General features: G+C 37.1%; 4 protein-coding genes across 10 annotated transcripts; 1 reads left to right on the plus strand and 3 right to left on the minus strand.

Annotated features, from left to right (window-relative positions):
• Positions 1 to 2,241: 2,241 nt before the first annotated feature.
• On the minus strand, positions 2,242 to 4,206 carry LOC110769765 (protein FAR-RED IMPAIRED RESPONSE 1-like). Of its 6 annotated transcripts, none has more exons than XR_002528635.2 (4): positions 4,031 to 4,206; positions 3,043 to 3,608; positions 2,715 to 2,944; positions 2,425 to 2,565 (listed from the first exon to the last, which is right to left on the minus strand). XR_002528635.2 is itself a non-coding variant. In XM_088255084.1 (3 exons), exons 1-3 carry the CDS (start codon positions 4,036 to 4,038, stop codon positions 2,365 to 2,367), a joined length of 723 nt encoding a protein of 240 aa, XP_088111210.1. In that variant the 5' UTR covers positions 4,039 to 4,196; the 3' UTR covers positions 2,242 to 2,364. The 6 variants fall into 6 exon arrangements, 4 of the variants coding, with proteins under 4 accessions (XP_088111210.1, XP_021829490.2, XP_021829489.2 ...); XR_002528636.2 differs by having other exon boundaries at positions 2,430 to 2,565; positions 2,700 to 2,944; XM_088255084.1 differs by lacking the exon at positions 2,715 to 2,944 and having other exon boundaries at positions 2,242 to 2,565; positions 3,043 to 3,556; positions 4,031 to 4,196.
• A 181-nt stretch (positions 4,207 to 4,387) lies between these two features.
• LOC110769764 (uncharacterized) lies at positions 4,388 to 6,657 on the minus strand. Its single transcript, XM_021973796.2, has 3 exons — positions 6,486 to 6,657; positions 5,527 to 6,068; positions 4,388 to 4,814 (listed from the first exon to the last, which is right to left on the minus strand). Coding segments are annotated over exons 1-3 (753 nt in total). The 5' UTR covers positions 6,487 to 6,657; the 3' UTR covers positions 4,388 to 4,604.
• A 5,996-nt stretch (positions 6,658 to 12,653) lies between these two features.
• On the plus strand, positions 12,654 to 16,584 carry LOC110769777 (uncharacterized). Its single transcript, XM_021973813.2, has 8 exons — positions 12,654 to 12,964; positions 13,298 to 13,991; positions 14,108 to 14,190; positions 14,377 to 14,385; positions 14,478 to 14,566; positions 14,927 to 15,051; positions 15,124 to 15,200; positions 15,367 to 16,584. Exons 1-8 carry the CDS (start codon positions 12,916 to 12,918, stop codon positions 16,521 to 16,523), a joined length of 2,283 nt encoding a protein of 760 aa, XP_021829505.2. The 5' UTR covers positions 12,654 to 12,915; the 3' UTR covers positions 16,524 to 16,584.
• Positions 16,585 to 20,724: 4,140 nt separating this feature from the next.
• Positions 20,725 to 26,298, minus strand: LCAT3 (lecithin:cholesterol acyltransferase 3). 2 transcript variants are annotated; one of them, XM_021973805.2, is made up of 11 exons: positions 25,758 to 26,298; positions 24,994 to 25,085; positions 24,524 to 24,651; positions 24,223 to 24,358; positions 24,049 to 24,100; positions 23,441 to 23,541; positions 22,721 to 22,900; positions 22,073 to 22,230; positions 21,880 to 21,934; positions 21,321 to 21,374; positions 20,725 to 21,153 (listed from the first exon to the last, which is right to left on the minus strand). In XM_021973805.2, exons 1-11 carry the CDS (start codon positions 25,984 to 25,986, stop codon positions 20,989 to 20,991), a joined length of 1,350 nt encoding a protein of 449 aa, XP_021829497.1. In that variant the 5' UTR covers positions 25,987 to 26,298; the 3' UTR covers positions 20,725 to 20,988. The 2 variants fall into 2 exon arrangements, with proteins under 2 accessions (XP_021829497.1, XP_088111679.1); XM_088255553.1 differs by lacking the exon at positions 25,758 to 26,298 and adding an exon at positions 25,475 to 25,729.
• Between the last annotated feature and the right edge of the window lie 325 nt (positions 26,299 to 26,623).

Genomic DNA, 26,623 nt, shown 5'->3' on the forward strand with positions numbered 1-26,623 from the left:
AGCACTCCCCAAACACTCCCAAGCCAAAGGGAAGGGAGTCCCACATCGACAAAACACAAGAGGAGGGGACTCTCCCTTCTTTATAAAAGGAGACCTTTCCCCTTTAGGAAGAAGGGGGGGTTGGGCAGGCTACTTGGGCCTCATGGACTTACCCATGAGCCCATTTACAAGCCCACGGAACATCGGCCTTCAGCCAGATCTTCAGCCTCCGACCTTCAGTCTTCGGCCTTCGGCCTTCGGCCTTCGGTATTCTTCCTCTTCTCCTTGAGTTTAAACCTATGTGCAATTTATACTCACATTATCGTAATGAGAACATACTTCTCCGTGGACGTAGCCCATTATTCGGGTGAACCACGTACATTTGTCTTCTGTATGCATGCTTATTTACTTACCGAATGCTCTCACACACTGAGGGTTCTTACCTTCAGCATCCACCTCATCTTTAAGTTGGCCTATTTACTATCCATCTAGTTTTAGCGCAAACAAAACTAATGAAGTTTTTTAAAAATAATTTAAAATTCATAAAATTTACAAATGAAAAAACCATTTATGGAAGGATTTTAACTTTGAGGACTATTTATGAAACCTAAACCCTTGGTTTTTTCATTTTTAAATTTTATGAATTTTAAATTATTTTAAAAAAAACTCCATTGGTTTGTTGATGTGGCATATATGTGGAGCTCACATCTACAATAATATAGTGACACGTGTATTTAAAATACAATATATATTTTTAAATGAAAAAAATAAAAAAAATTCGCAGAGACTATTTGTGATAGGTGTATGAACCTCATGGATGTTTTGTTTTATATATGTATATGTCATGTCAGCAAACTAACAGAGTTTTGGACGGAACCTAACGACAATGACCATTTGTGATCACACATACTAATCTTGAGGATCACGAATGACAAAAAAAAAACATTAAGGATGCAATCCGATTGTTTCGTAAACCCCAATCCAATTGTTTCGTAAACCTTAGGGACGTTTTGTGATATTAAGAGAGAGAGAGAGAGAGATAGATATATATATATATATATATATATATAGAGAGAGAGAGAGAGAGAGAGAGAGAGAGAGAAGTTAATATACAAAATAAAACTATTTTCTAAGGCGAGGCGTCACCTTTAATTTTGGTGCTGCCTTAGCCATGGCAGCATGGACCATGCTAAACGAGTCTTGCATAGACAGTTTGCAATTGGTTTTTTGCATGTTCAGTTTTTTGAATTATGCGTCCACTGGATCATTAGGAAGTTTCCCTCAAAACGTGTATACAAGAGAAAGTAACAGATGAAAGAAAGAAAGATAGGAAGAAGAAATGTCAAGACCCTCTTTGGTACAACTACTTGAAAGCTCTCATCATGAGCATGACATCCTTCTTCGATAATGGCCTCCAATTTCGGATAATTATTTGAACATCCTTGGACCTGGTGGTGTTGGTAGTGGTGGGATATAAGAAGGGATTGTGCAACTTCACCCCAGGTCTGCATGTATCTCAATCTCACCTCCTTTGCCATCATCTGATTTCTGATCTCTCGTCTCGTCTCGTCTCATCTCATCTCGTCTCAGCTAATTAAAGGGTTCGATTCGATGGATCAATTTTCTCAATGAAAGCTACCCAGCTTTTGGGGTTGGGGTTAGGCTAGCTATAGCGATCCGAGAAATACTAGCAACCTTCTCTCTAACCTTCTCCTTTGGACCTTCTCCCCTCTTTGCTTGACATGTGTCATTCTCTCTACACTTAAAACAATGCCATGAATATATTATACAAGCTAACTTTTGCTTTCCAAGTTTACCCTTATTACATGTATTCAATTTATCCAAAAAAAATTCTCAACTTTCTTACAATCTTATTATTTTTTTTATAAAGAAAATATCTGTTTTTTTATAAATAAAAAAAAGCGGAAATATCCCCTATTTTTTTAACGTCAAGTTTAGACTTTTAAAAAAAAAAAATCTAAACCCTTTGTGTTTTATAAAATTAAAAAAAAAAAAAGGAACATTTCCTCTTTTAAGAAAAAAAGCACATATTTTCTTAAAAAAACTAATTTACGTTAAAAAAAGATTAATAAGATGGTAAGAAAGTTGTGAATTTTTTTTGGATAAATTGAATACATGTAATAAGAGTAAACTTGGAAAGCAAAAGTTAGCTTGTATAATATATTAATGGCATTGTTTTAAGTGTAGAGAGAATGACACATGTCAAGCAAAGAGGGGAGAAAGTGAGAAATGCTAGCAACCTTCTCTCTAACCAAACTCATATTTATCATTGCAATGCAAAGTAATACTTGTTCAGTAAAACAAAATAAAATTATAATGCTAATGTGAATATATACAGTATACATTAGGTTTAGGATGCTACAACTATCCGAGGTTATAGCGCTTTTTCCCTTCCGATTCAATCTCCTTTACCTTGTCGACAACATACTGAACTTTCTTTGACAGGTCTTGCGTATGTTCCTCAATGTGATCAAATAGAAGATCAACTATTTCTCTAAGTGAAGCAGACCGCTTTCTCTCAAGGAACAGCGCCCGAGTTAATTCTTCAATCTTTGTCTTATCATCCTACAAAAGCATTCCACATCTATTAGATAATGTAACAGTTACCCATTGACACTGAGGTCAATCAAATGAACTCTTTGGAATAAATACCAAAGAGACAATGAAACACCAGGAAGAAGTTTGCTTGAAAAGAATACCCGAGTTAAACTTACTAAGATCTTCGCAACTTTCCCCTCAATGGATCAAATTAAATTGCAGAACCAGAACTTTGACAGATCTAGAAACAACGATTATTTTGTTTCTGAGTTTTTTAAATAATAAAAAAGGAAATGCTTTCCTGTCCCACCAGCCAATTCAATTTAACATATTTGACCACTCCAATATCAATTCCACATATACAAAGAGTGTGCAAGCTTTCCAGTTGTCCAATTTGGTTTATAATCTGAGTCAACATGGCAAAATTTCATGAGGCAAGACAAAAAATTTCTTCGAACAAATTAAGTCAATAACTATCAACTGAAAAAGAGGACAATAACTGACCGGTACTTGATCAGCAATCAATCCCTTTTGACCTTTGTTGGCAGTGGCAGTCAATGCATGAGTGTGCCCCTTCATGAACCTTGTAACAACCCATTTCCCAATACTAATTTTCTTTATCGATACCATGGCCTTACAACCTACCCTAGTGGGAGCCCGAGGCTTTATGGTAGTCTTATCGCGCCTATCAGGCTTCCGGTAACCCTCCTTGTTGCATACAAAAGTCCGGCCAATAATGGTTCCATCATGTTTGGATCGAGACAGGTAGTTCATACGAGTCATGAAACCCACACGCATGCCATAGGCATTATAAAATGCTTGTGCAGTTTCTTCTGTATCAAATTCCTGACCCACATACGGCTCATCTGCTTCGACCGCTACACCTACACTTGATCCATCTGTACAAGGATTTTGAGTCACTTCATCATCTTGTCCTTGTCCAAGATGAGACATCTCTTCAACTTCAACAAAGCTTCCTACCAATGCACCATCATTAGAATGCTTAAGCTCGGCATCACTTGAATCATTTAACACCCCATCATTAATATTTATATCAAGTTCAGAATCCACTGCGACATAACATTCATGGAATCAATCATGAGGATCCTAGTGCAATGCAAATTGTTCTTTTTTCTATAATCAGTAATATCAGTGGAATTCATAACCAAGAAAAAACAAGTCACTATCATATCATATCATATTTAAGCAGATTTATATAAAGCATATGAAACGAACAGCGTAAATACACAATGTAAAAAGAAAAAAGAGTCCTTATTCAATAATTCAAAGACAAAAAGAAATAAGAAGATTACAAGAATAAGTTTAACGGTAAAACCACGGTCACACCCAGAAACTAAAAGGAAATTGGAAAACCCAATTGACAGACAATCAAGATCAAATATTTTGTTTTTTGTTTTTTTTCCAAGATAAGTAATTGAAATTGAGATAGGAATTCAAAAACCAGTGTAAAGTAACTGAATTTGAAACTTACTGAGTCATTTGATTTTTCTGAAGCCCGAAATGCCGGAGGGTCAGATCCGCGGGAACTCCATGTTTGTTTCAAAGCGAGAAGCTCAGTCCCAGCGAAAGGGAAGAGGCTTTCTGGGATTTCAGTCTTCGTAATAATAATGTAATCGATATTATGCACGGGTCGGGCTTTCTAGTTGAATTGGGTCGGGTGGTTTTGTTTATATTATGCAATTAATATAAATTGTTCTATTCTCTCGAACATGGCATTGGGAGCCAACTGCCCTGTGAATCACAATCACATCACTTATGGTTATTCTACTCATCCCCCTTATACAAGTACAAACCAATAATTATAGGCAACGAAACGATTAATCCTAAATTAACAGGTAAATGTAAATTCGATTCTATTGAATAATTGAACAAAAAAATTATTTTGATCAACAGCCATCCATCCCATAGAAAAGGAAAAGGGAAAGGAAATACACACTATCATATCAACTGATAGGTAGGTAACATGACTTGACAATAGATTGAGATGGCAAATGTGAAAATTCAATTTACAGATTTCACATTTACATTACAAAACGAAATGCAGACTAGGGGACATTTCGACGGTCTTTTCCCTTTCCCTCGGATGATACAATTTCTTGGAGATTATCAGTTATGCGCTGGATCTTCTGCGACAGGTTTTGAGTGTGCTCTTCAATGTGATTGAATAGGAGGTCTATGATTTTTCTATATGAAGCAGACCGCTTTCTCTCAACCAGCAGTTGTTGAGTTAATTCTTTGATTTTCATCTGTTCATCCTGCAAGCAAAAACTAAGCACAATAAGCCCTTAAGAAAGGAGGACATGATGAATGAATGACTATGTTGTGAAAGGCTAATTAAGGACAGATTGCATAATGGAACTCCAAAACACATCTTTCTTTGTTACTACTGAACAACAATGTTACTACTGAATAAAAGGGAGGCTAGAAAAACAGGCTAACACTTTCAACTGCAAATCTCACTTACACATAGCATATTTCCCAAAACCAATAAGTTTTGAGATTAATGATTTCATTTATTCCTTAAAAACTTTTAGCAAAGTACTAACCACCCTCAGAACATTAATAATTACACCCTCAATATGCATGTAGACGTGTGAAACACAAGACTTAACATAAGGCTAGACAGACACCATGGAGACATGAGAATTAGTGAATGTGCTTATTAGGACTTGAATATCAAGGAAAAAGGAAAACCAAAAAGGGTTCATCCATAGTTCCACAACATATGGATATAGGAACAATCAATTTTTAACTAAACAAGAATTGCTTTCCATGGGTCTCTCAAACTAATTTGAACTCCGATAAAGATACTGCAGAAGGCAGATAAGCTTATAGCATCCAAACTGAGAAACAATGCCAGTTAACATGCATTTCACATAGACAAGTATTTAAAACCCTAATCAATTCAAAAGAGCATTAACTAACACCGCACTGGAAAAAATAATGAAAACAATAAAGAGAAGTTACCGTAGTAGATTGATCATTTGATCCTTTTTTACCCTTCCCTGGAGACAGTGTATGGGTATGCTCCTTGACAAACTTTGCAACTACCCACTTTCCAATACTCAGTTTCTTAACTGAAATCATTGCCTTGCAACCAACCCTAGTGGGGGGTCGAGGTCTCACACTCATCCTCTCACGCTTATCAGCCACTCGGTAACCCTCTTTGTTACATACTAGCGTTCGAGCAATGATGGAGCCATCAACCCTAGAACGAGATAGATCGTTCACACGTGTTCTGAAACCTATTCTCAGTGCATATGCATTATAAAATGCATGTGCAGCTGCTTCTGAGTCGAATTCCTGGCCCAGATATGGTTCGTCTCCTTCAACTGCATTTTGTTCCACTCTTGAAGAATTTTGACCCACTTGCTCAATTTGCCCAAGACTAGAAGCCTCCTCAACAACACAAGTTGCTAGAATTGCACCATCATGATTTAATCTAAGCTCAACATCTGCTGAATTATCTAAGACCCCATTTTGAGCCTCTGTATCAAATACAGAATCCACTGCAAAAACATAAACTTTGAGTTTGAGCCATTGCCAATCAAAAATAAACAAAAGCAACATAATACAAGAAAAGCCCATGTCCATGACATAAATTCTCAGCTTGAATTAAGCAACAAAATGGTCGGATCAGATGGGCTACACATACACTAGACTAGGAGGGTCAAGAAATCAGCATATTCCATCTCAATGATTTGCATTCATCACAATCACATGCTCATTCATTCTCAAATGGATAAACATAAATGTGTGTGTCTGTATGTGTAAGGCACAGGCTACAGACCCAATACTAAAAAATTAAAAAGAAATAAAGAGGTAAAAAGAACAACACACAAACACACAAACAAAAACACCATGAATCAACCGAATATCAGATTCTAGTTTGTTGTAAATAAGGAATCTTTAAAAAGATAACTTACTGAGTGATCGATGGTAAAGCTGAACGAACCAGAAGAGGATAGTATTAGTTACAGGCTTACAGCCACCAAACCCAATTGAACGCAACCCACTGAGAGAAAGAGAAAGGAAGCTGTTTTCTGTTCTCTCTCTCTATCGTCTTATCAGAGAGGAGTCGTTCTAGAGATAGGTGAGCGATGAATCGGGTAATCCGGCCTGTTGTGTACATTTTTCTGTTTTTGGGCCGCTAGAGCTAAAGTGTGGACTCCCATTCTCAGCCAAGATTTTAAATAAAATAAGTAAATCCAAAGCTCAACACATCTTCAATTCCCTCTTTGGCCTGCCCAAAGCCCAACAATACCCAACCTTTTTAAACCCCACTCACTTACCTTTTTTTTTAATTTTTTGCTGAAAGAGATGCTTTATTAAAAATAGTGCTGAAACAATAAATACTACCAAAACTCAAGTTCCACTTGCTTACTGTTGAGGCCCAAAAAATTCAAGATTGGGCCCGAGCATATTTCTAGCCCAACACAATGTTTAACTAGGGAAGAAGCCCGACTAGGATATGCAAGAAATTGTTGAACGCGCTTGCACAAGCTATGAGGTACATGCCACGCCAAGCAAACACACAACCCGCCATGCGAAAGGGTCAAAATGAGCCCGTAAAGCATACTGACTCTGTGAACCCACGCTTATGACCCGTTAAGCGCTATCTGGCCCAGCCATAGCCTATTACAACGCAGTAGAGCTCGAGCATAAGTATGCCAAATAAACACGCAATGTCAAACGAAATATAGTCATTTTGACACCAAGCCATGCTACAAGCTTAAGTGGGCCCAAGCCATGTGAATGCCTGGGGCTTGCTGAGAAGGTTGTGACATGGATGGTTACAAGTATTTACGAGGCCCATTGAAGGTTCAAAGGATATAAGTTTTGAGCTACTTGGGAGCACCAAAACTCAAGCCCATTTCTTAAGCCCAAACATGTGGGTAAGCAAGAGAGAGAAAGAAGGTGGCTCAATGCCTTAGGAGAATATTCTGCAACACTTAGGAAAGTCCCACATCAACCAAGACATCCAGCACCTCGTCAAAAAGCTAAAGCAAATAAGCTACTTCCCGCAGCTTGACTAAACCATGAAGACTTAGCTGATTGCTTGAAATAAGAGGCTAATAACCCAATGCCTTAGGAAAAAGCTCCGCCCAACGCCTTATAAAAATCTATCATCGTATCCAGCCATTATAACCAAGTCAAATAGAAGCCATTACAAGGACCAAAGGAAATTCATAGGGCAGGAGGAATACCCATTGGACTAACATCCCTACCCTTATTTCTTTCTTCTCCAAGCTCTAATAGGAAAACCAGAGGGAAAAGTGGGTGGCGCCTCACCCACATGAAGAGATCCAGTTGTGTGAGGTCCTTGGAACCCCAAAAAGCTTCGCATCTATGGGCTTAGGCTGGGGAAGTTTCACCAAAAAAGGTTAAATGGAAGAAAGTGAAGAAAAAAGGGAGGGAGGCTTAAAATTGAGGTTTTTAGCGCCTATAAAAGGAGGTTGTTTCTACTCAGCAAAGACACCATCATCCAGAGTGCAACCAAGCTTTTTCTCAAGCAACTGGAAATTTACTCAAGACACCCTATCTTCTGTTTCCATCTCTTCCTCTCTTCCTTTGGCAAAAATCCTCCTAGTTCTCTTCTTCCCCCACTCTGAACCTTTGTTTCTGTAAGAAATTCAAGCTTTTTTTTTTTTTTTTTTTCTCTCAATTGCTAAACTCGTGAAAGCTTAGCTCCCATGCCACAAGTTTCTCAAGCCAAGCCATATCATTAAACTGTCATATTCATCTGGTTTACTGGTGAAAGGAATCCAATGTGTTTTCTAAGGTTCTCACAAGCTTTTCAAAACTCTCTTGGAGCTTGGTTCTTGAACTCAAATACAAGGGGGCAACCTTATGTCTTTTCTTTACTGCAGCCCAAGTTCATTCGTCAGTCTGCTGGAATAAAAAGACCCCTACACTTACAATACCCAACCTTTTCAAACCACTCACTTACTCTTTTTTTTTTTCTTTTTTGCTGTTGAAAGATATGTTTTTTTTAAAGATAGCGCTGAAATAGTAAATACTATCAAAACTCAAGTCCTGCTCGCTAATTTACTAAGTAATAATAATAAGCTCGTATTTTCAAACTATAGATAATAATAATAATGATAATAAATATAAGAATGTGAGAACTGAGAGTCTCAGGTCACTCACAGGCATAATAATGTTGGCCACTATAAAATCTTGTACCCTATTTTACGTGACCTAGGCTATATATATATATATATATATATATATATATATATATATATGAACATTATTCCTTTGAAGCTACATTGATTGACCACTTAAATTGCCACTCCCCTTAGCTACCTATACCTAGCAATAAATCACTCCGCTATTTTCTCCTGCTTGTTACCAGCTGCCTGTCTGTCTATCTCTCTCTCTCTGGGGCTGGTAAAAGATAGAGAGAAAGACAGAGAGAGGAGCTTCGTCCACTGTTACTCTGATATTGGCCCAGCCCATGTTCGATGCTGCTTTGAATATGAAATCCAGTCAAGTAATGCATGTATGCATGTATGTCACCCATGCTGTGATGCTGATGGTAGCTAGCTACCTTCCTTGATCCCAATCAATCACCACCACATCAGACTCCGAGATTCAGAACGCAATCCATCAATCGAGCACACTAGACTGTATGGTACTGACAGGCAGGTGCGGCATTTGACCATTTCATGTAATTTACACACAATGAACATAATTTACATGTGGATGTGGAGTACTAGTACGACCATCAGTGCATGAAAATGAAACCCATGTGTTGATATATTGGGAGATTAGATTGCCATGTGTATAATTACTCCATTTCATGTCATGTCTGTGCTGTGGTTATATATATTTTATTGTTTATCATTCACTTCACTCATCACGGCTCAGTCGGTCATCGCCATGGGGAGTTCACCGTAAATTTACCACGGTCAAATTTGAAAAGCTAGCCATTCCCATTCACACCATATACAATAATATTATATTATAATGACCTAGCTAGGGTTAGCCATTTTCCCAACCCTTAATTAAAAGATGGTCAAAAGTCATACTCTCTCTCTCTCTCTCTCTCTCTCTCGCTCAAATTTCCTTTTTACATCTTCTCTGATAGGGCATGATGGTGATTAGATTACCGAGAGTATTTATTTTATTTTTACAGTGGCAACAGGCTTTGATTTATAATTGTTAACTAAGATATTGATAAACAAATAGTTAAGGCCATGTGTTTTACCGTCTTTGATTCCTTCCTTCCTTGACGGTCAAACTTACAGGGAGCTATTTTTTGAAGCCTTCGAGATGAATCTCTTCTCTCTCTCTCTCTCTCTCTCTCTCTCTCTCTCTCTCTCTCTCTCTCTCTCTCTCTCTCTCTCTCATTTCTGCACCCACCTCCACCCTTTTTTTTATTTTCTCTCTCCTTCTCTCTCTCTCTCTCTCTCTCTCTGTACCCAATATTACCCCATTAAGAGATATATCACAAATTTTCAAATAACATATAGGTACGCACATATATGTATGTTTCTATAATACTATATATTATATAAGCAGACGTCTAATTTCTACTAACGTTATGCAAACATATCAAATAATATATCCTATGTATCTAACAATATATACAAACAGCAGGTAAGGTAGCTAGGTTAGCAGTGCACTAATTCTGAATATATACGCAGTGCAACTTGCAAGTTTTACAGATTGAAAAAGACAATAAGTATATACCTGTAAGTAAATAAGTATGATATACACGTTTCTTTGTTTGTACGATTGGAGATATATACGTACAGATGGGAACAAATTCAGAAATTATAAAGAGCTAAGGCATAGAGGCAGTTGACAAAAAGTGCTTAAACTGAAAGAGGCGTGTTACGTATATATATATGAGACAATTGGATTTGAAAGCTTATATATATATATATATATATATATATATATATAGGAAGGAAGGAGCTCCATCTTCTTGCAAATTGCAATTGATATGTCCCTTTCGAAATGACCAAGTTATTTAGAGAGAATGAAGTTAAGATTAAACTCATCAAAGACCCGGAAGACAAGGGTTAATGTCCTCACATAGGGGTGCAGGCTGCAAACCTCTCTCCCCATACAAAAAAAAATAATATATATCTCTGCTAGCTGCATGCCTCTCTCCCCATACAAAAATAATATATATATATATGATGATATAATATTATAACTTGTCTTTCTTTCACTGTATCTGTATGTATGAATATATACAATACAATGCTTATATACTGATTAATTAATTAGACTACTTTAGGATTCCCGAACTTTTTTTGTGTTTCTTTCACTGTCAGTCGTATTCAGAGAGAGAGAGAGACCCCCGTTTGTAGCGGGGGAGCAGAGCGGATTGATGATTAGGACGAGAGGATAGGGATAATAGTTAAATAATGTGATATGGATGGATGGAATGTGAAAAAGTTATGGGTTTTGTTTGTTTGGGGTAGCCAGCCAGAAGAGTCAGAGAGACAGAGAGAGAAAGCTGGGCAGTGCAAATTGCATTGCAGTTAAAGAAAGGAGAGCTATAAATTAAAAGAAGAGAAGAATTGGTGTTGCTGGGGTGGGGATGCTGGAAGGGAGAGAGTCATGCAAAGGGTATAACTCTCTGTTGTTATTGATGGATAATGACACGTAAAATAACTTCTTCACGTATTATTATTGTATTATTGATTGAAAATGGTAAAATAGTTCTATCCTTAGAATAAAGTTTTCCTGGTGCGGAAGGAGGGGGTCGAATAGTGATGATGATGAGTCTGTCTGTCTGAAAACATATGTATCTGACATGAAATGACTAATGTCCAAATGGGCATGAATAAATGGGCGTGGACAGGAGAGGGGGCTGCGTGTGGGTTTTTTGTCACACTTTGTCAGATATATATAATTAATCAAATTTATTTAATATCATATTCTTCTACTGCACAGGTGTTTCACAGCAAGCAAATTGAAGAGAGAGAGAGAGAGAGATGGATACTGATCATGCATTCAAATGGAAGGAAAGTGGAGAGATATTTCTCTCTCTAACCTCTCTCTCTCTCTCTCTCTCTCTTTCTGGTTAATTCATACTAGTAATGACTTACATATATGATATACAATAATAATAATAATTTATTATTGGTGATCAGGATTGAGGTTACAAAATAGAATAGGGTCAGGGATAATATCTTTCAAAGTTCATATCCAAAAGGAAAAGTAATAATGAAAAGCAAGAAGCACACAAGGGGACAAATTATATAATTAGTTTGTTTTAAGACTACGAAAGCACACATGCTCATATCTAACTAAGCATTTATAGCAATACTATACAATGGACCTCCCTCAAAAATCATCTTGTTTTTTTACCCTCGTACGTGTACCTATTTATTATTCTTACTCTTAATTATTATTATTATTATTTTCTTACCCTCGGCACCTTTTTTTTTTCTTTTCTTTTTTTTGGATATTAACTAATTAATAATTAATAATTATGAGGTGCAAAGTTACAGTATCACCCTCATCACCACCCATCATGTCCTTATTGTTCATTAATCTTATATATATATATGAGTTTGATTAAAGATCCTGCAAGCGCCCGTACGTGTGAAAGAGGAGAAGGGGGGAAGAAGAATAGAGAGAGAGAGAGAGAGAGAGAGAGAAATAAATAAAAGATTGTTGCATTGGAAGAAATGATTGTCATTTTCAATTAATTCTAGGTCTGCAAATTTTTTGACCTTTCCCCTTCTTCCATGAGTTGCAATAGCTTATACCCATATACGGCCATGGAAATGGATCCTCTCTTTCCTCTCTTAAAACAGTACAACTTGCTCCTCCTCAAGTAATAAGCTAAGCTACTTCATTATATATCTTCTTCTTCTTCTTCTTCTTCTTCTTCTTCATGCATGGAGGAGCACTAGCTAGCTACACTCCTCAGTCCTGACCGCCCTCTCTCTGCTCTGATGTATCATTTTTCTTTTACTAGCTAGAGCTACAACCATTAATTCATCAAACAAGTGCTGATCTTGATTTTTGAACAATATATATATATATATATATATATATATATATATATATATATATATATATTTGATGGGTTCCATGAACTGGTTGGGTTTCTCTCTTTCCCCTCAAGAAGTCGTTCCTGCTGATCCATCCATATCTGAGGGTGATCATCATCATCAACATCATGACGGCCATGAGTTATCTGATGATCAGACCGCCACACTAGTCTCTCGCCTTGGCTTCAAGTACTCCGATGACATCTCCGGTACCGATGTCACCGGAGGCTGCTTTGATCTCACTTCTCATGATGACTCATCCGCTACTACTACTGCTGCTGCTGTTCCTAATAATCATTCTCACAACCACCTCATCCCTCCACCTTTTGGCATGCTTCATCAAGCTGCTGCATTCAACACCACCAATATTCACTCCCAAGGTTAATTATACATCACTGCTCTGAATAAAACCCTAACCCCTAACCCCCTTCAATATCTCTATATACATATTTTGTTCTCACTTCTCACAGATAGATCAGTATATAACTATACACGTGAAAGAAAATAAGGAAAGACGTATATCACTAAAAGCTTTTTCTTCTAATTCTTTCTTTTAAAACTTTTAATTTTATTTTTAATTTTTCTATTTCTGTCATTTCATTTGGGGCTTCCTTGATGATCATCATCTTAAAAATTAGCAGATATATTAATCGTAAATTTTAATTAATATATACAGTTTGGTCTACCATATTAATTAATATATTGTATATCAGGTGCAGATTGGAGTAATATGAACTCATCAGATAGCAGCACCTACAAGACGACTTCAGACCACCTGTCTATGCTGATGGGAAGCAACAGTTCGTACAGAAGCCAAAACCTTGAAAATCATCATCAACAGCCAAAGCTTGAAAACTTCCTTGGCCGACACTCCTTCGTTGCGGATGAGCACCACATCGGCGGCCAGAGTAGTAGTGGCACGCATGCATACAATAATAATAGCACCAGCAGTACAAGTACTAGTAGCTCAAATATTGGGCTTTCCATGATCAAGACATGGCTGAGAAATCAACCAGCACCAGTAATGCTACCTCATCATCATGACCATCATGACCATCATGATCATCAGCAGCGCATCAACAAGAACGATATTAATACCACCGATACTACAACAACTACTAGTAGTAGTGCAGTACAGACTCTTTCGCTTTCGATGAGTACTGGATCTCACACTCATCATAATACTACTAGTACTACTGCTGCTGGAGAAACTTGTTCATCAGATCGAGATAATACTTGTAATAATAATAACAAGCTGGCAGTTGTTAGGACCACCGCCTCAACCGCTCCTCCCCCTGGGATCGATAGCCAGACTACTAGTACTACTGCTACTGCTATTGAGGCCGTGCCCAGAAAGTCCGTTGATACTTTTGGACAGAGGACTTCTATATACCGTGGTGTAACCAGGTAATTAACAGTTTTCATTCTAGCTATCTCTTAATCATTTTAATTATTAATTATTAATGCCTTTCATTAATTAATACTATTAATTAGGGCTTATTTATTTGTTTCAATGCGTACAGGCACAGATGGACAGGTAGATATGAAGCTCATCTCTGGGATAATAGTTGCCGGAGAGAAGGACAAACTCGCAAGGGAAGGCAAGGTACGTAGCTAGTTAATTGTTGTTCCTTTTCGAGTTTATTGATTTAATTATGTAATTTAAAGATACAGCGATGGTATGGTGCATGTTTTGAATTAACTAATAGTGCTTTTCTTTTCTGGGATCATGTGATGTGGTGTAAATCAACTCTTCATCTGGGCCGGCTTTCCATCTCAATCCTCCTTGCAGTTTATCTGGGTATGTATGTACCAAGTCGTAGAGATTTTTACTTCATCATTTTCATATAAATATGTCATTTTTACTTGAATGCATGCATCCTCGATCCGTAGGTGGTTATGACAAGGAAGAAAAGGCAGCTAGAGCTTATGACTTAGCAGCATTGAAATATTGGGGTACCACAACCACTACCAACTTCCCGGTGAGTTCCAAAAAAAGAATTCTCAAACATTTTACCTATTTTGTTTTTGTGGAGCAAAATCTGCTCAATGTCGGCATTGGCATTGACATGCTCTCATGCACTTGTTTATAGCTTGGTATTCGAATCTGGGGAAAGTGTTTTACAGAGAGTATCTTCTATACATAATGCAATAGAAATACTCTCCTCTATTCCCAGCAATTAATTATTATATATAACAGGGAAAATATTTAAAGTAATCCCAGAGATAATAGATATACTTTAGGTGCATGCATGGCTTTAATTGATTATTATCTGATAATTGTGTATGAGACACTGGACAACCTTTGAGTATTATGGCTTTAATTTGATAATTAATGCCAGATCAGCAACTATGAGAAAGAGATAGACGAAATGAAGCACATGACGAGACAGGAGTACGTTGCATCTTTAAGAAGGAAGAGTAGTGGCTTTTCTCGTGGTGCATCCATTTATCGAGGGGTAACAAGGTATGAAACGAAGACAGAGAATGTCAAGTGCCTATATCAGAGTAATTGATTTTGTTCCTTGTGCATAAACAGACACCACCAGCATGGGAGATGGCAAGCAAGGATTGGTCGAGTCGCAGGGAACAAAGATCTCTACCTGGGAACATTTAGTAACTTCTCTATCTTTTCCTGCAATATCATTTGACCTGGAAATTATTCAGTCAGTCTAGCTACCTCTATCTATCATATATGATTCCCTTCTGAAACGAATTAATGTGTCTAGAGGAAAATAAGTACGCTAGTTTTGATAAGATTTTAATTAAATAAAATATCTAGGTACTCAAGAGGAAGCAGCAGAGGCGTATGACATTGCAGCCATAAAGTTCCGTGGACTCAATGCAGTAACAAACTTTGACATGACCAGATATGATGTGAAGTCGATTCTGGATAGCAGCACATTGCCCATAGGTGGGGCTGCAAAGCGATTGAAAGACGTAGAGCAGGCTGCTCAACATCAACATCATGAGATGAGTCTGCTTGTTGATGGACACAACAGATCAGCACCAACAGATGATCATCATGACAAGATGATGATGATGATGATGAATGGCAGTACTGGCACTTGTCATGATCAATATCATCATCAGCAGCAGCAGCAGCAGCAGCTGATCATGGGTAGTGGCACTGCTGCAGCTGATAACTATGGTAGTGGTACAGCAGGCGGTTGGCCAACTCTTGCATTTAACCAAGCAGCTGCTGCTGCTCATCAGGCGCCTTTTGGCATGCACTACTACTCATCACTAGTACCATATAATAATAACAGTGGGCAGAGGGTTTGGTGCAAGCAAGAGCAAGAGCAAGAGCAAGACATTCATTCCAACACTGCTCCTCAAAGCTTTTATCATCATCAGCAGCAGCAGCAGCCGCAGGATCAGGATCAAGATCTTCATCATCATCAACTACTTCAATTAGGAAGTAGCCACAATTTCTTTCGGGCAGCTGGTATGGATTCTATGGAACATAGCTCAGGCTCCAACTCTGTCATGTATAGCACTGCTACTACTACTAATGGAGGAGGAGGAGGAGGAGGAGGAGGAGGAGATCATGGTGGCTATATAATCCCAATGGGTACAGTTATATCTAATGATCACAATGATGGTTTTGGAGATGGCACTAATCATGATCATCAGGTGAAGGCGGTGGAGCTTGGATTTGAAAATGTGTTTGGCTCAACTTCTGCTTCTGTTAATGCTACAAATGTTACTAGGGATGCTTATAATAATCATGCAAGGAACTTGTATTATCTTCCGCAGCAGCTGCCGCAATCGTCATCAGTGTCATCAGTATCATCAGCAGGTGTGGCCAAGGGCGGCAGCGCATATGATATTCATGAAGCAGGGCAATGTAACAATTGGATGCCCACAGCAGTTCCAACGTCGACTAACAGTAACATCAACATGCCTCCTACTTTCACTGTCTGGAATGACACATAATATTTTATACAGTTGACTTGTGCTTCTATGCTAATTACTAGATCACCTAAATTAGCTAGCTGGGGAAGTTAGGTTTTTTTTTTCTTTTTTTCTCCTTTTAATTTGTTCGTGCTAATTACTAGATGGCCTTGCAAATTTCACAAGGGATCTGTGTATTTCAAGTTCATAAATATCATGTGAGATGCACTTTCTCATTTGCTATCAATTTTGGGAACTTGAGATCGAATCTTCTAATAGATCCTCGGAAAGTTTTATTAACACTAATTTCAGTAGCTTTTGTAATAATTTTGAATAACTTGATCAATATTTCATATATATTGTATATATGATGATACATGGAGCTTCGGTTGAGGGATTCTTCAAATAAGCTTATTTGAGGGACACCCTTGTAGGGCCCACTTCGTATTGTATTTCACTAATCCAAATCGTCTATTTTGTAGATACTCATTTAAAGATCATCTCTACAAAGAAATCACTTGAATCCAATATCATTTGACCACTCAATTGAATTATTGAAATTTTAGTACTTTCTTAAAGCACTGTATTCATTGATTTTGTAGGACACAATTGGATATCGAAATGGTTTCTGATTTGTCTAATTTTTTGCAAGAATGATCTATGAATGTAGACTTCAAAAATAAATAGTTTGGATCTTTGAAAAAAAAAAATTTAGGGATCCCTCAATAAAAGGGGACTGTATGATGATAGGCACATATGATTGTCTTGTATATTTATAATCTAGAGATATTTAGTCATATACCCATTAATTAGCACTAATATTATAGATAAACCCTACACAATTTAATTTCTATAAACAAACAAAAAAAAAACCCAAAAAATGACAGTTGTCCCTATTGAATTTAATTTTGATTATTAAATTACTTTGATGCCCTATTGAGTGTTTTGGGACTTTTTATGAGGTTTTGGAGTTGGGTTTGTTTTAAGAAATCAATGACAATTTTGTAATTTAAAAGAAGTTAAAAGCATTTTTGTTATGTTGTAAATGGGCTTTGGGTGTATTTTTAAAGTCCATTTCATATAGATTTTATATATATATAACTTGGGCTCATATATTGGGTATAATAGTGAACCTCCCTATAATCTAAGTAATCAAATGTCGAATGAGCATTATTTCCACTATTGGTTTCGTTTCGTATAGTTTTCTAGTTTACTTGAAAACAAAGGAAAATGAGTGGAAACGTATGTACTATTGGCTTTTGTTTGTTTCTTTGTGGTTGGAGATATATATATACAGAAATTCTCTTATGCGGACATCCGGATGTTATTATTGTGCGGACGTCATGTATTTTGTACTACCCCTCTCTACTTTTCTGCCTATTTACAATAGAATCCGCACGATAATAACGTGCGGACATCCGAATAAGAGAATAACTATATATATGTATTATATGCATTTGTTAGGCTATGAATTTAAACAATATATTCATATATATAGGAACTCCTTATAAATTTTCAACTCCAACTATGCTTCATAGTTTAGTGAATCATAAATTTTTATTTATTTATAGTTTATCATAAATATTCCCTCTTCATATGAAATAATAATAATAAATAGTTAGCATTAAATAAATACTTAAAATAGCATTAAAGTAAAGAAATATTTAATTATAGAGAGCCACTAGGAGTCCTTTCTCTCTCCTCAGATTTAGGAGCTCCTAGAGGTCTTCCTATTTTAAGAGTTGGATAGGGAGCATAGTTGGAGGTGAGTTTTCTCACTTCCTCCTTAAATTTTATCTAAAGAAGTGATTTAGAGAGTCCACTATTTGAATTCTCTAAGAATTCGATCAAAACTGCAGACTAGTCTAATATTAGAAACAGTTTATGTTGTTGACAGACAAAAAAAACATATCCTTGAATTAATAATTATGTATGTATGTATATGTATATGCGTATAGTAGTTTTGTAGTTATTAGTACGCAGTTATATAATTCCATAAATATTATATGATGACTGGAATTACATAGGGAGAGAGACGGGTAAGGTAAAGGCAAAGGCAAAGGCAAAGAGCAAGGCCGGTGGGAACTGGGATTGCATTGGAGAAATCAGCGGAGCACCCGTGCCTTCTTGGAAAGAATACCGTATATAATAAACACCACACACCACACCCTCCACTGCGTCAAAGATTTTATATTATTTGCTTAAATAATCACTACTTCTCTCTCTCTCTCTGCTTCTGCTTGCGGTTGCACCCTTATCCATGCAATGCAACTTCTCTCTCTCTCTCTCTCTCTCTCTCTCTCTCTCTCAAATAAGAGCTTTATTAATTCCAGCCCTCCCCAAGGAAGGAAGAAAAGTAAAACTTTAGTTATTAAAGCTTAAAAGTTAAAAGGGTTCCAACCCCTCATTTCCCGTCCCATGCGGTGTTCTTCTTTTTCTTCTTTTCTTGACAAACTTATTTGCACTTTTCTATATTTCAAATATTTGTCTGTCTGTCATACTTGTGTTAGACAAATGTTCTGTATATCATATGCAAATCCATACAAATTTTAAACTCCAAAAATTTGTATTTTCTGCTTTGGCTGCGGAAACAAGTATATGATGAATACATGGTGTGGATGATCATGGACCATTCCCTCTTCTTGTTCCTCCCTCATGTAGACGACAAGGCACAAAAAACCAATGCAGTAAAAGTCAAGTAGCTAGCTAGCTAGCTACCAAGAGACAGAGACAGAGACAGAGACAGAGACAGAAATTAGATGGGATTTGGGCTTTGGTTTTCATCAATATATAAGTTGTAGCGTAATTATTAATATTATACCTGGGAATGGGATGAGAGGAGCTGCATGCAAGCCTCCTCATGGGTGTCTGTGTCTGTGTGACTGCCTCAAACAGGAGAGAAGAGATAAGAGAATCCTCTCCCTCCCATCAGCTACCCTACCGTAAGTAGTACAAGTCCTAGGAATGCTCATTCTCCTCTCTTTCTTTCTCGGGCTTTTCTTTCATCTCTCTCTCTCAAATTTATTTGATTATTATTATTACCTCGAAACCCAAAACCCCACTAAAACTCTGTTTGGGATTCAAACCCTTTTGACCTTTGACCATGCATCCTTCCACACCTCTCTCTCTCTTCCTCTGAATAAAAATCTAAAAAAATAATAAAAGTGAGAGAAAAAAGGAAAGGAAATATTTCTTAGCAAACAATGTATATCTTGGATTGGATTGGATTTAAGTGTCCAGGTCCCAAGTCGATCTTCTTCCTTGCCAATGCGTAGTATATAAATGTGCCCATTGACACACACTCTCTCTCTTTCTCTCATTAAAATTTAAAAGGAGCGAAAGCAAACAATTAGGCATGCATGAACTCAAATTTAATTACAATACAAGTATAGGGACATGATTTGTGTGTGACTTAAGGTGGCTGCCTTGCATTAATTATTTTGAAATCTCTGACCACCAGGTATACTGTATACATGAGTCATGAGTCATGACTCATGAGAGAGAGAGAGAGAGAGAGAGAGAGAGAGAGAGAGAGAGAGAGAGAGAGAGAAGAGATATTGTTAGTTTTATTTATGATATATATATATATATATATCTGGGCTGGCTCCTTCCTTCCTTACATACTTTGATTTGATTGGGTTGGGCGAATGCATCCATATATCCTGGTGTTGCGTTTCCCTATAAACATATAACATTATATACAAAATTCATATTTAACAATGCAAAGCTTCATTCTGCATCTGCACCACACAACACCAATGAGGCAGTTACCATGTTCCTGTACTCTGCAGAGCCAACCAAGGGTGGATTCTAGCTATATATAATTAACCAAAGTTTCTTCTGCTGCATATATTCAATTACAACATTAATTTGAACAAGGTTAAAATTAAATGAATGTGATCTGATAGTGTGAATATCGATCGAGTAGCTTAATTAGTCTGGCTGGCTGGCCATATAGTATTAGTAATACCAAGGGGGCAAGATTTGTCAACCGTGGACATGACATGAGGCTGCTGCTGCTGGCCAATTGCAAGAGCAAGACATGGGTGGGGATCTACAAACACGTTTCGGTGATAAATAAAATGTTAAGGAACCTAGACTGGCTTCAATTCCATGCCAAAATACAATTCACAACATTTCTGCTCATTCCCTTCAGCAACCCGAAGAAAAAATTAAAACTTTTGTGCTCATTCCCTAGTATAAGCACATAGGTATCGCATTTGGGAAAACGACAATCATGAAATTGAAACACTGAAAAATACTGAGCATAATGCAGCCTGTTTAGTGTATGTAATGTGATTTAAAGTTACAACAACGCAATTCATTGTTCAAGGAAACATGCTCTCAGTACACCAAGAATACTATACATTCAAATAACAGATAAGGCCCAGCAATAACGAATTCAGTTCAAGTTTATGGTGCTATCACAGTTATTTATAACTTGAACATAAATATGTGAAACAAGTGTCCCTTTTCAAGCAGAAAAGGATTTCAGTCATTCACGCGCTTATTTTGAAGAGGCATCTGCAACTCTGGATGTCTTAGAATGTATGCTGACCCTCTGTTCAACTCCCAACCACCTTTGGATATGTTGAAAAACTGTTTTGTCACGCAATAGTTCCCGGTGCCTTGCAGCTATTGCTACTCTTTCAACTGCAGCAAATCCATCTGCCTGTGGAATAGGAAGAAAAAATGTTTGATAAAATTCGCTCAAATTCAGAAACCACTAGTGCTTGAAAATAAAGCGCAGCAGGAACTATTGGATACAGTATATATTACAGCCAATATGTTCTCGCGTAGCACTGGGTAGGAACTAAGAATACAGATCAGATAGAGCACCTTTGCTGACTCAGCCGGAACTGTTTCATCTCCATCCACATAAGAATATTGAGGCTGGAAAGAAACAAATCAATCATGTAAATCATAGATAGCACAAAGGGGATAAAAATATTGACATCCAAGGGACATGCTGAGTGTCAAAACTGGAAGTTACTATTTGATTCGTAGCTGGATAAAGCAGCAAATGACTTAATCAGAAAGTTAGAGGTGCAAGTAAAGCAGGGCATAAGAGTCAAGGCTTAATGCATATAATGTGCCAGATAAAATAGAAACAACAAGAAATAGAAAGAAACTGTGACAATAAAATAAAATAATGCAGATTAGAACTTCAGAGTCTGGATAATATTTGACAACGTGGACTAAAAAATTTCAAAAATAAAGCTCAAACTCAGGTACAAGTACACAACTCTCTCTAACAATGATAGGGTTGATCATATCAATGACAATGCCAGCGATCGGAGACCAAAGGGCAGAGGATTTAGGTTGTTTGAACCCATAGGATAACTTCACACATGACTTTAAAGAAAATTCACGATTTCACAAACAGTACATGACTCACCATTGAATGGCATATTTCAGACAAGTCCTCAATTGGAGATGTCTTCGAACCATAGCTGCATTAGTAGTACATAGGTCAGACACTTAGCAGCAGTGAAAGAGATTGAGCAATGGTTGACCAGTCATACCATGGGTTACAAACCCTGTTCACATGTCTCTTGTTTTGATTTAAATAAAGTAGTTCTCTTACATACCAAACATCAAAAGGTGTGTCGAATGATGTTCCATAGATGTTATAGAAGCAGACTCCATCTGGTAGTTTAGCATTGTTTAAAACCTGGCGAGTCTCAGCAGCACATCTGAGAACAGAAAAGTTAAATGGCAAAGCTACCGTTTTACCATCATAACTTAGCTGCAGTGAAAGAGATTGACATAAGCTCTGGCTATTGGTTAAGGGAGAAAAGTAATTTTGAGACACTAAGATATATGCAGGGAGACAAATTTCAGAGTACAATTGCATCCCAAAACATAAGGAAAAATTCAGGCACAGGAATATGGTCATTGCTTTCCAGGGACTGAAAAGGTGAACATGAAAATACCCAGCAAATCAACTATTGTCAACTGGAATAGACGACATGATCAGCGTGCGACACTATTGGGAAATGATTTTATATTTTGCAACCGCTAAACTTGTCTATAGTGCAAACATAGTCCTTATCACCCACAAAAATTATATGAGCTTTGATAGTATGGGATTTGATTATATTAGATGTATAATATGTTTTTCCTAACTACAGTTCAAAATATAAGGACCAGAAATACAAGATAACAAGACAAGCCAAAATGACATACAGATGCTTTGGTAAAAGAAATTTTGAGAACTTTCCTCTAAAGAGGGGTACCTCATTATGTTTCAATGCTTCTTCAAACAAAGGTATGCTTTCAATTGGGCCATAAGACTCCAGATCCACAAAAGTTTCCCCATCCTTAGAATGCTTCCTCCAAACCTGAATTTCTGGCAGCTCTTTCCAATCAAATTTAGGATTTGCCAGCATCTCATAGATTGATGGGCACTCAACCAACTATATGCGAAAATAAAGTCAGGTTCAGTTCTTCACGAAAGTAGCAAACATCTAGGAGAATAAATAACTGTAACAAGTGAAAAATGTAGCCCAAAACTTGATATATGGATGAAAAAATCAACTATAATTTCTTCATCATGGATAAAATGCTGTTACGTTAATTAGGTGGAGGGATATCTTCCACTTCCCAAAAAATAAAAAATATGTATGCAATTCAGTTACATATTACAAGAACACTGAACAATTTTTTATGGTGTTCAAATGCTTAAAAAATGTGTTTCATGGGTGCCAATATGAAACACGTTGGGGATTCTCTAACACACAGTTAGAGCATATTGACTTGGATCAGATGAAGGGTGCATTTCCTAGTGGCAACTCGGTATTCAAGTACTTCCATTTATAAATTTGTTTGATTTGTATTGTTACTAAAAGATAAAGACTCATTCACAGCATGTCATGCTTCCACTTGAGATACTAATTTTCCTATTATTAAGTTTAAATACACACATGAAGCCAAGTTAGCTTGATTTAATGTATTACCAGCTGGTGCATAGTCCACCTTGATACGAAAAAGTAGCTCTCCAAGCCTTCAACAAACTGCAATCCAGTTAAGAGAGAGTCATTGATGCATCCTGGCGCACCTGTAAATTGAATTTTGTAATCAATAGTCAAGGACAAAAACATATTAAAAAACCAATAAGGTTCATAAGTTTTTGCAGTCTACAGCCTACCAACAGTGGGCTCAGACTCTTTCCTAAATTGATGTGAAGGCATGTAATTGTTTCTTCACCTTAATTTTCATCTAAAGCTTTGCGGGTTGAATATTTTTTTCATGAAAATTTGGATTGGACACAAATACTATTTTGTTCAGGGGTAGCAAAACCAAATGCTTTGAGTTCCAGTCTGTGGCGGTTACATCTTTCAAGCAAGTAATGATGTTTGATGATAAATAAGAAGATAAAATATAACCCACTATTAACAGAAAGGATAGTAAAAAACTACTGTTGTGATTTTGATCAAAAAGACCGAAAGGGAAAATATTTCTAGCAACCTGAGAAGATTCAATGGACAGATTTCAAGAACTATTGACATTATACATTAAAGATCATCAGTCCAAATATGAACACAAACGGGAAAAAGGAAACTACCTTGAAAAGGGCAAGCTATGCAAATCCATTTTCTCACATACTTCAAAAATACCTGCCGATGAACGGTTTAAACCATCGGTCATGCCTCTTTCAAGATGAGGAGTTTATATTTTCTGCATATATTTGATAAAAATTCATAAACATCAACTAGCCACTAAGAGAAAGTATGCGCACATCATTATGGAGTGACATAAAACATGTGACTAGCAGTCCACCCATTGAATGTGAAATTATATTTACTTTTCTACCCCCAGAAGCCTTGTAAGCAGTTTCCAATTTCACCTTAAGACCTTCCATTAACTTGTCAATTCTGCCGACACAAGAACCATGGTGGTTAGATTAGTAGAAATAAGGAACCTAGTTGTCAGACATTGTCACGATAGTTGAATACCTGTAATTGTCGCTTTCGGATTATAAATGTTATAAGATAAACTTCCGCCACCAAAAAAGAAGTAACCAGTTGAAAATAAATTACCTATTGCTTTGTCGGAAATCATAGCCATATCCAAACAAAGTGGTTCCTTTCTTATACCCACATCCCACTAGCATATCAATCATATCATGGAACTGGTATACCTCTTTCAAATGTATGCATTTCACAAACTGGAAACAAGAAAAAATATAATATAAGAATTTAATTTCCGAGGAATAGTAAAATAAAAAATCAAGTTTGTCATTTAAAGGTGCAAAAACAGTTGCATGTTTCTAACGCTATTCATCAACCCAACTTCACCAAAACAGAAGAGTTCCACCATCACTAGTGTGCTACATTCAAAAGTCAAAAGACCCTTTCACAGTTTTGTGATATAACGGATGGAGTGCTCCCTTTTTGTGCTAAGGACTGCCATAGTCATCATTTTCAAAAGGGCAAAAACTTCGAATTTAGTGAGGTCGTAATATTATATGCTGTATAAACCAAACTATGAGAACCCATTTAATTCTTACCCAAGAAGGATCTAGAATATCAATTGCGTATAGCCCATAATCGTCATCTGGGACCACAATTTCAGTGTCTTTGTCTAGTGTTTCTGTATAACCTGGAAATACAAGCAGAAGCGGGACATCAAAGGAAAACTTAGACAATGATAAGAGATGCAAAATTGGGGATGAATCTGTTAGTTCCCTAGAATGAAAGTTTACCCTACTTTTATGATTCAAATTCTACCAAACCAAACCAACCCCTTTGGGTTTGATGTTTCATTCATTCATGTATATTGAAGCGAAATGATAGTATTAGTAGCTCTTCAAATAAAATTATGACTTTGATATATAAATTTTGAATGAAATTGTTAGAACATAGATAAAGCATGTTTGAGTATCCAATTGATCTGAATATCAGTATGGATATCATATAATATAATTAGCTATGAAAAGTATTAAAGAAGATGGTTTAAAAGTAGAGATTTTTGTAGAAGAAAAATATTACTAACAGTAAGTATCATGTAAATATAAACAAACAGATGATTGACAAAATTCCACAGTTGCCTTGTCTCCCTTTGCTCGCTAGCCCTAGACACATTTTCTTTTCCAATTGCCGCCCGAAACAAGGAATCCAACTATGAATAGTAAAAAGGAAAAACCAACAACACTCGTCTCACTTGACTCTCCTGTTGCTCTACCTTGTCACCAACCAAACAAAGCCCTCCTCCTGTTATATTATATAGGTACAGATATTCCATATTAGAGAGAGAAAGAGAAGGGGAAGGAACCTGTTTGGGGATTATAGACAGACCAGAGCTTCTTCTTGAACTCCAAGTCGGCCAGTAGGATCCGAACCCAAACCCGGGTGTCGAACCCGAACTTCTTCCTCTTGGAATGCAGAATGGAGCCTCCGATGCCGGACACGAGTAGGACGGGGTCGAGCTCGGTTTGGGCGGTGCGATTGTCGTGGTCGTGGCCATCGCAGTCGAAACAGGGGCAGAAGCAGCGCGCTCCCATTCCACTCCGACTCTGCCCTCCCTTCCCTGTTATTTGGTGGAAATTGGAAATAGGGTGTCTTATGTGTTAGTCTAAGAGTGGCAGTTGTTGGACTTGGAACTGAGAAGAAGAGAATTGTGCCGTTGCTCTTCTTCTATAGGAGTTAATTAAAAGAGCCAACCACCAACCAACCGACAGTGTCAGTCAGAGTGAGGCTGAGACTAAACTAACTGAAAGCCCTTCCTTCCATTTTGACTTGGTTTCCAGTTTTCAATTGTTCCTTTCTTCTCTTCCTCTGTAAAATTGTATTGCAATTCCAATTTGAATCAACAGGAATGCATTACTTTACTTTTCGTATTCCTAAGAAATAACGTGAAATGAAACAGAGCACGTGTTCACCTACCTCTGTGGTTGTACCTGACCGTCCACCAAGGACAACACTTGCCGTATTAAAACAGAAATAAGGCCCTTCCAAATACGACACATACGTTAACGCCCAACGTACTGAGATAATGATGATAGATACTAGTTATGGCATCTAACAAGGATATTCCTAAGGAATCTATAACTTAATTGCTGATAGATTGATAGATACGGAACTTTTATCACTCAACTTTCATTGGATTGGATTGTACTGGACTTGCTATTTGTGTCTGTT

Source organism: Prunus avium, chromosome 6 (assembly GCF_965620075.1).
Source record: "Prunus avium chromosome 6, drPruAviu1.hap1.1, whole genome shotgun sequence".
Classification (NCBI taxonomy): domain Eukaryota; kingdom Viridiplantae; phylum Streptophyta; class Magnoliopsida; order Rosales; family Rosaceae; genus Prunus; species Prunus avium.

Coding starts and splice junctions, on each gene's coding strand:
- LOC110769765 (XM_021973797.2), bottom strand. Junction 2,566..3,042: donor TGATTGCTGATCAAGTACCG/GTCAGTTATTGT, acceptor ATGCTTTTGTAG/GATGATAAGACAAAGATTGA.
- LOC110769777 (XM_021973813.2), top strand. CDS start 12,916: ATGCTTCATCAAGCTGCTGCATTCAACACCACCAATATTCACTCCCAA. Junction 14,567..14,926: donor CAACCACTACCAACTTCCCG/GTGAGTTCCAAA, acceptor AATTAATGCCAG/ATCAGCAACTATGAGAAAGA. Junction 15,052..15,123: donor ATTTATCGAGGGGTAACAAG/GTATGAAACGAA, acceptor GTGCATAAACAG/ACACCACCAGCATGGGAGAT.
- LOC110769764 (XM_021973796.2), bottom strand. Junction 4,815..5,526: donor CAAATGATCAATCTACTACG/GTAACTTCTCTT, acceptor TTTTGCTTGCAG/GATGAACAGATGAAAATCAA.
- LCAT3 (XM_021973805.2), bottom strand. CDS start 25,986: ATGGGAGCGCGCTGCTTCTGCCCCTGTTTCGACTGCGATGGCCACGAC. Junction 24,359..24,523: donor GATTTCCGACAAAGCAATAG/GTAATTTATTTT, acceptor TTGTGTCGGCAG/AATTGACAAGTTAATGGAAG. Junction 21,375..21,879: donor CTGAAATATGCCATTCAATG/GTGAGTCATGTA, acceptor GTTTCTTTCCAG/CCTCAATATTCTTATGTGGA.